This window comes from Bradysia coprophila, unplaced genomic scaffold, assembly GCF_014529535.1.
Source record: "Bradysia coprophila strain Holo2 unplaced genomic scaffold, BU_Bcop_v1 contig_350, whole genome shotgun sequence".
Classification (NCBI taxonomy): domain Eukaryota; kingdom Metazoa; phylum Arthropoda; class Insecta; order Diptera; family Sciaridae; genus Bradysia; species Bradysia coprophila.
The window spans coordinates 4774493-4783392 of NW_023503608.1; the positions used below are offsets into that span (position 1 = coordinate 4774493).

The 8900-nt window shown below is 33.9% G+C and overlaps 1 protein-coding gene across 1 annotated transcript; it reads right to left on the reverse strand.

Annotated features, from left to right (window-relative positions):
• Positions 1 to 7991: 7991 nt before the first annotated feature.
• Positions 7992 to 8900, reverse strand: LOC119080362. The gene has a single exon (XM_037188661.1). The coding sequence runs from the start codon at positions 8868 to 8870 to the stop codon at positions 8106 to 8108; it is 765 nt and encodes a 254-aa protein (XP_037044556.1). The 5' UTR covers positions 8871 to 8900; the 3' UTR covers positions 7992 to 8105.

Below are 8900 nucleotides of genomic sequence, written 5' to 3' on the forward strand. Positions count from 1 at the left end.
AAAGAAGTTGAGGGGGCCTCAACATTAGTGAGTTCTCTTTGGGATTTCATTCATTATTTATATCATAAAATAATTATAGTTTCCTGGATGACATGATACTATATGAGTCGAAGAAGATACCGAAGCAAGTCTTTTACTGTGAAAATCTGATGAGTATTGATATAGCATAAAAGTTTTAACAGCGATCAGCACTTTTGGGTTTTTCGAAACCACGGAATTTATATAAAAAAGTGGACGACGCATTGGTATTTCTATTATTATGAAACCACTTCCCATCTGCTTAGTCTGTTATCGATGCTATAAATAATTCAACAAACACACTGCACTTTGATGTAAACGTACAAAATTATTGCAATCCAATTCCAAATGTTTCAGATTCATTTCGATTCATTTAGATCTATTATATAAATATATAATGCGGGTGGCCGAAAGAATTTCTTTCCATATAAACTGTAAAAAACACTCAACGTTCCTCAACATTCAACAGCACATGTTCACTGTTGTATAAACAGAAAAAAATGTGCATCGCAATTACTCCGGTGCACACTAATAGTTCTGAGGCTGTTTTAATTTGTACTTCATCTTGTCTCTTTGCATGTAAACAGACGAAGAGCAGGGTACACCACATTGTAGACCGACATATATATAAATATAAAGCTGTAGTTAGTTGGTGTGGTGTTTATATTTAAACGAATTAACGATATTTCAATGATTTTAATGCGATTGGGAAACAAAGTTTGTTTTTTTATTTGCTTTTGCCTCATTTTTTCCAGTTTTCTTTTTATTATTTTTAATCGGAGGATGATAAATGAATTGACTCGGTCTATCTCTTAGGAATGTGTAGACAGAAACAGACACAACCTTTTGTAGGTGAACATGAGCCCTATGATAAGATCATAAGGGATGTTCTCACACTGTTTGGTGTGGAGAGAAAGTTTTGTGACCTGAACTCATTTCAAACGACGTGAATAGGTAAATACTAACCTGATTATGAATCTGATTAAAAGTAGGTAACGATCAAAAATAGTCTTAATAAAGACTCCTAAAGTCTCTTAGACAGCAAAAACTAAATGTGATGAAGTATAAGCTGTATAAGCAGGCAGTTTGCAGGTTTGTCTTTTGTTGTGTTAATCGTGTGAAGCACCGCTCTCTAGCTTTTCCCGACAATGTTAATTGCTACAGGACCAGGTACTCCCACTTGTTGAGGAAGCCGAAGGTTCAATCTGAATACGGAAGGCGATGTTTGCTCTTTTCTGGACCTTCGTTGTACAACTCACTGCCACTGTCGCTTAGAAACTTAAGACGCTATGAAGAATTCTGCCGTTCGTTAAAGGATTTACTGCTGAAAGAGAGCCGTTAGTGCTCGTCACTGTTAATTGATCGGATAATTGTTTGACGTACATGCGCTTTTCCTGTTTATTTAATTTTTATGATTTTTACGTTGCATCGTCCCTCACTATTTCCCCCTTATTTGACGCAGTTAATGTTGTTTAAATTTTTTGAAGAAAGAATTTTTTTTTTTAGTTTTGTTTTTCGTAGCTTCTTTGAATCGTTAAAATTGCGAATTGAAGCTACGCAGGCTAATTTTTCCTTTTTTGACTTATTCTTTTTGTTAACGTTTGCTTTAATGTTTTTTTTATGTAATAATTAGAGAAAGGAAACTGTGACCTTTATATTTTTTTCTTGAAATAAATGGATAATAATAAAAAGTACTAGACCTTATGATTTGGATAATACAGTGCTATATGTTGGCGAATCATAACAAATCGACGTAATTTTCCATGGAATGATTCTAAAATAAAACGAGAATAAATTTTTGCATCCGTAACATTGTACGAGACGAAAAAAAGGTCTGTTTGCATTGGCAAACCTTTCAGCCAGAAATCAAGGAAACAACAATAATCGTATTTTATTATGTGCAGCTTAGCTTTTTATTTACTAAATTGTGGTATATGTGGTTAAATGCAAATGCCGCGTAAATATTTATACTTAAAATACAAATTGCATTTAACATTGTAAGTAATGTAATACACTGGAACTGGATGTGTGTGTGTATTCAAATGAGAGAACTTCATTTTTTTATTATTATTTTTGAGCATTTATTCTGTTATTTATTTATCCCTTCTATAGTAATTTGAAATTTACATTTTGTACGGATAACGTTTCTGTCTGTACATCGTCCTGCATATAAATTTAAATACACAGCTTCGTAATACGGCTATTTGAAATAACTTTTTCAATTTCAAAGATAAAATATAATATTAGAAAATGTAAATAGCCAACAGGAAATAATATTTACATTATTTTCCATCCAGTACTGTTCTCTCATCCCTCCTCTGTGTGTGCGCTTGTAAATACCGTTTTCCCAGAGATTTCTATAAAAATATTATATTTGATATGTCTGCTAAAACAAGCGACCAGTATAAGTGTAAGTTGAAATAATATTTTGATTTCCAAACGAAATATATGTATAATACGTATACGGGATATAGCTTTAATGGCTTAGAGCTGTCACAAGCGATATCTTTGTTGAGATGGGTATGAGGACATCAAATTATTAATCGAGAAACAGAGCAGAAACATACTAACATGATAAGATATGAGATCATAAATGGGAAGTTTTCGTTTTAAAATCAATATACGATATGGCATTGTTTGATCTAGCCGTCTGGGACGGGACGGGAACAGAATAAAATAATAATATAGTTGGTCTTTTCGAACAAATACAAAATTATAGCACGGTACCGTACCCGTAAACACCCATATATCGCCATAACTATAAGCATCTTACAAGCTCATAAAACGTTACCGAGGTGTAACATAAAAAGTAGCTACGAAAATTACGGTTAGCAGAACGAGTCGGAGGTCAATGGGTAGAACAATAATTGGAAAACAATTAAGTACCTAAGGTTAGTGTAGTAACAGCAGTAAAATATAATAATTTTTAGCAACAATTTATTTAGCAAACGTAGTTGATTTGCACACGACAATTGTCGTAATACATAAGAGATATAAGTTTTGCGCACTCAATTGACAAAATTGTAGTACAATCATTTGCAGAAGCAAAAAAAAACCTATTTACTAACTAGTTAGCAAAATAGCTATTTCCTAACTAGTGTTAAGATATCGCGACTTTGTCGCGTATTTCTGAAGTCGCTTTGGAAAATTTTTGTTCCTAACTGAGGATTTTTAAAACGATTTTTTTTAACGAATTCCATTCCAGAACTCGGGTCCTGCACGAAACCTCTCATTCGCTAAGAAAAAATCTTTTTAGCATGCGTTAGGAAAATAACTATAGGAAACATTCGGAACAACATCTCCCTAACGTGTGTTAAGTGCTACGTTAAGAGGCATCGATATTTTGCTGAAAAGCGTACGTTTGGGCGTTATTTAAATACTTTATTTTAGTTTACTTTTGACGATATCTTTCCACCCGAATCCTTTTTCAAAAATATAAGACTGCAAAAGCGACCACGAATGTGTTAGCTTTCAACAGAAAATATATTTGGTTGGCAGTTTGACCAGCTCTGAGAATATTGAACATTTTATGAAAATTTTTGAAAGTGGTCCAGCCTCTGTCGGAGATATTTTTAGCGACGCTTTGTTTACATGCCCAGATAGCGAATGTTTATCTTTAGATCTGTGGATAGAAGCTTAACCTAGCTTTACAATGATACCCAACTGGCCATTGTAATCACAGGTTTAGAACCCTTTTTTTAGTACGAAATGAACACGAAAGCAAAATTTTAGTTTTACAAAAATACACGACTTATGTTGTTTTTGATGTCTGATCCTCTGGCCATCCATTGACCTAAATAAAAATATTCGCCATGTGCGAAATATCACCTTTTGAAGTTCATCGAAATTTCCGGCCTTCAGCTGAAACATTCTTTTTGTTATTTTCGAAGAACGATTTTTATTTAACGCTAACACATTCGTGGTCGTTATTGCCATCGTACATTTTGAAAAAGGACTACAATTTGAGCTAAGCATCGATTCCTCTTAATTCCAAGCCAGTCGTAATGTTTTATGAAACGAATATTTTTAATTAAATTAAGAAACGACCTAGCGAAAAGAAACTCCTTTATCCATCAACCTGACAACGATAAATTTTATTTTATAAATATAGGTTTACCGACATTAAAGGCTACTTTTTCAATTCTTTTTTCAATGCTAATAATCTCGTTCATCTTTTCGAAATAAAGTGCTCGGTAAACAGTTTGAAAAAAAAAACGCAGAACATTGATTTGATTGCATATTTTATAATGACATAAATGTATTCTCGTTCAAAAAGTTTGTTTTTTTTTTCCTTCAGTGCATTTCGAAATGAATGTTATACGTGTTTGGTTAGCACCGCGCGCCACAAAATACCTTTTAAACTGAAGGAGATAAATTTTTTCCGCCTTTTTTCTTTTCATTGTTTATTCTGTATTCATCATTCAAGTCAACCAGCAAACACATATAATAAAACATATAATAAAATCATTCATTAAATTCCACTCTTGCTAACAATTGTACAAATTAATCACGTTGACTGTCGGAATCCTCTTTTCTGTTGTACATTCCGTTTGTTAGACGCTTTCTCGATAAGTATACGGACGAACGAATGTAGAAAAAATACACAGAAAAGGTAAAGAGAAGAAAAAGTACCAGAGGAGAAGTGTTGCTGCTGGCAATTTGTATTGTTTGGACACGGCCAGAGGATAATTGGCATATGAGGTAGCTATAATTGAAAATTGCATACAAAACATATCCTTTGACTTGAAACTAAACTTAAATTTTAAAGATCGAATAAATAATGAATTTCCGTTTATATCATTTTGAATATTTCGTCTTTTACTTGCTACCCGTGTTATGGTCTAGGTATATATTTTCTTTTGGTCTTAAACACATAGGGAACGTCACGTGAATCTGGAACGAAGCTGAACCACGCGTGGTGAAATCAAGTTTCTAACTCTCGAATAAGTGTTCTTGTTCCCTATGTGTCTATGTGTTTATGGCCAAAAGAAAATATATTCCTAGACAATAACACGGGTAGCAAGTAAAAGACGAAATATTCATATCGCAACGTTATTGTTTGGGGTCTTAAAGGTTCAATTGATCACTCTAACCTGTACGAGAGTTTTCGTGTTGCGGGTAGTAGAAAGGACCATTTAAATATTGCGCACGCTATAAATTGGTAATTTTTGAGTTCCCCTCACCTATTGCATGTTTTTCAAAACCGGCCTTCAAAACGTCCGAACGTATTTTGGTATTTATATTCAATAAGCGCTTAATTTATGAACACGCCTTATGAGTGAAGGTGGATTTCTAATACAATTTAGTGGAGTGTGTTCGAAGGATTCAAAATTTCAAAGCCAAGTTAGAGGACAAGTGCGCCTGACTGTGACCTGATTAGTTTCAGTTTGCCATCTGATATATCGATTAAACAATCGAGCGATGGACTAAAGATACCAGATCTTGAGGAACTCAAATCGTATGTTTCTTTGTTCGTTTCAGCAGAATACTCTATACAGAGAAATTAAATTTAATTTACCGACAAAATGAACTGTGGCACTCAATCGATTTTTTTTTTCGAAGGATCAAGTCAGATATAGTGTAACGGTTTTTCTGAGATCTCTGAGGTTTCATCCCTCCAAACAATACACTTCTTTGGGTACCCTCTCAATTTTTTTTTACTTGACCACCCTGAATGTTCATACAAAAGTCATAAAAAAAATTTAAATATAAAAAACATTCTATATGGGGAAGGCTCAGCTCAGATATCGTGGACCGGTTTTTCAGTGTCTTCATTTTTTGAGTAGACCTTGGAAAAACTTTTTCTCACGGGTCACCGTGAAAATTTCCAACTATCTCACCTACTTAGTATACTCAGACTAAAATTATGACATTGTCATCCAATTATATTGACATACATACCGGAAATAAATCTTGATAAGACTCACCTCTTCCACCTATCCGTTTATGACTTCGTCTTTCCAGCCCAAAAGTATGACGAAGAATAATCAGAAAAGTTAGATTAATTAGTACAAAACGTGAAAACTACAATTTAAGAGTTCAATGGCCATACTAATTCTATCTAGACAGTATCCATTCCCATTAGTTTATTTGTCTCGAAAATAAAACCAAAACATTTCAGTCAGTTAATCGTAGACATAAAATCAATTTTACAAAAATAATTCCGATCCGAATTTACAGCAATTAGTAAAATCCAAGTAATATGAAATTGATTAATGCCTTTATTACATATTTATATCGGCGTGACTCAACTTGAATATTATTGTATCGCTGTACTTGTTCATTTGTTCATTTGTATACGCAATTTTCTATTTTCAACGTATTTCTTGTAAGAAAATGGGGAAATATTATTTTTCCAGAAATATATTCCAATGAAAATAAATTTGAGAACAAAGCCACTCTAATGAGACACAAAACAGAAACCTAATTTTTTTTTCCTGAATGAAATATATTTGTTCACAGCGCAATAAATTTTAAACTTTTCTGTAATCTTTTGAGTTGTACAATTTTTGTGCGTTAGGCAATGAATGTTGTTGGAATTTCGTTTAATTTTGATTTTAATTCTTTTTCTTTGGTAATCTAATAAAAATATACATTTTGAAAGTTATGGACATCTGAAACGATTATTGATGCTTATTACTATTAATCGGTTGTTGATTGCTCATTACCTGATTCGCAACTTTAATTTTCCTTGGGTTTATTCATAGCATTGCTCCCACCATTGACATAGAAAATATTTATTTCTTTAAGGCAGGTGTTATGCTTTCTTGGTGTGACCTAAAACACATCACACAAGCGAATGGAATGCAAAACCGGCATTGAAAACTGTTTCAAAGCGGGAACTATAATAACTGGCACTTTTGAGTTGAGGAGCCTATCCACTAGATAGGGGCGTACGACTTTAGCGTGATCTGTAAGAACACGAAGTCGTTTATTCATACCATATTAAAAATTAAAAGTGAAGTCAAAAGTAATACTTATAAAGGGAGAGCACGTGCAGGAAGGTCTAATCTAAATCTAATTACACGTAAGAGAACCCCTATATACTTTACTGTGAGACATAATCAAGAAGACACAACATAAAGGTGCGCTTGGACCGACGTTCGAGTGACAAAAGTCGATTTGTGGAGCCGTTGCACTATGCACAATATCTCAGATGAACACTGACCATAGAAGGATTGTTAGAGCAGAGTAACGTCACCTACTAGTGGGAATCAAACTCAAAGCAATATTTGGGCCTGAATAGAATAATTAATATTACCGAAATTGGGCCAAGGATTATGCTGTATGGACCTGTTTATACGTTACACCACAAAGTAGTTTCTTGTACAGCATCCTCCAGTTAAAATTAATTTTCAAATTCAATTTCACTTCATTGGGTAATTTTACGTTTTTTCATGTCATGAATTGAGGTCAGGTCAAATTAAATTTCTCTTTCAGGTAAATCTGACCTGACCTGTCGTAAGTTTTATTTATGATCTATGGCAAAACTTTAAATAAAATCCCAAGTTTTATCCAACAGCTGAAATTTCTGGATACTGTTAGAGGAGCTGTACTTCTGCCCTGAAGAAAAAAGACGATTGAAAAGGGCATAAACGTGAGTTTAGTTATTAGTTCACCGTTTTTTCTCAAACTTTTTACAACGTCAGCAATTTTGGAAAATGTTTCTTCGTGGAGCACAAAACAATCTGAATGTATTCTAGATACACCAATAATAACGCTCACCTATCGAATTCAAGGCTTGAAGCTTGAATGCCTTCTAGACTTTATAATTTTATGGTGGTGAGATCTCATCTCCTTTTGATCATTTTGATGACATTTTCATTGGACATTTGAAAGACGAAATTTCGTTTACAATTTTACGTTTTATTTTACTTTTCACTTTCACTATGTTTGTCTAGACTGAAATAAAATTCATATTTTTACTATAAGATCACAGATAGGACACAAACTAAAAAAAAAAATCAACCAAAAACATGAAGGGTCGTGACCCATTTTACAACATTTAATTTTATATCTTTTTTGCCTCTTCAACTCTAGGTTTACAAGTTTTCTCTTGTGTTTTCTCTTGATTTGTGTATATCGAACTAAATTCTAAAATTCCTTTTACCTGCACGATTCAGTAACTGTTGTAAATTTCGCACATACTCATGAAACCGTACTTTAGCAAATTTATTGTCCAATTCATCTACTTCGCCACTAAATTTATTGATGCTGTTATTGTTGCGAAACGTTAGCAGCTTATCCATTCCCTCACGTGTAAATACCGTTTTTATCGAGTGTCCTGTACGTTCGATGGTTGTTTCGATTTCACATAGAAGGTTTTTGGCTAATATAAAAAGGAGCTGAATTTCGATTGTTACCTCATTTCCTTCGTTATGCAAAATGTCGTATTTCTTTTGCGTGAAGACCAGATGTTGAAATGCCCCAACATATATCTGGACCTCTTCGTGTCGCTTCTGTAGGTCAACCCTATTCGTCGTTGGGTCAAGTTGATGTAGGAATGTGTACGTGGCATTGTGTTTGAACCAATCGCCAATGTCTGACGTGTCAATTGCATGCATTTGGTCGTCCTGCAGTCGGTTGATGAAATTTGGCAACGAGTCTCTCAATTTCGGCAGGTTTGGATCCCTTCGTCGTATGCCGGATTCAATTTTTGTCCCTATATTGCCACATGGATTTATCCAATACGTTGCGATTGCAGATTCGTTTTCTTCAAATAATGTCCACGAATAATGATGAACTTGCTGATTTTGTGGAATATCATTGACAAAACTAACAAAAATTACTACGCACACGAATATGTTATAAACCAGCTTTAAGCCACCGCAGTTGCAATCCATGTTATCCATAATTTCTCAACCGAGTTTATGATCTGTCAC

Coding starts and splice junctions, on each gene's coding strand:
- LOC119080362 (XM_037188661.1), bottom strand. CDS start 8,870: ATGGATAACATGGATTGCAACTGCGGTGGCTTAAAGCTGGTTTATAAC.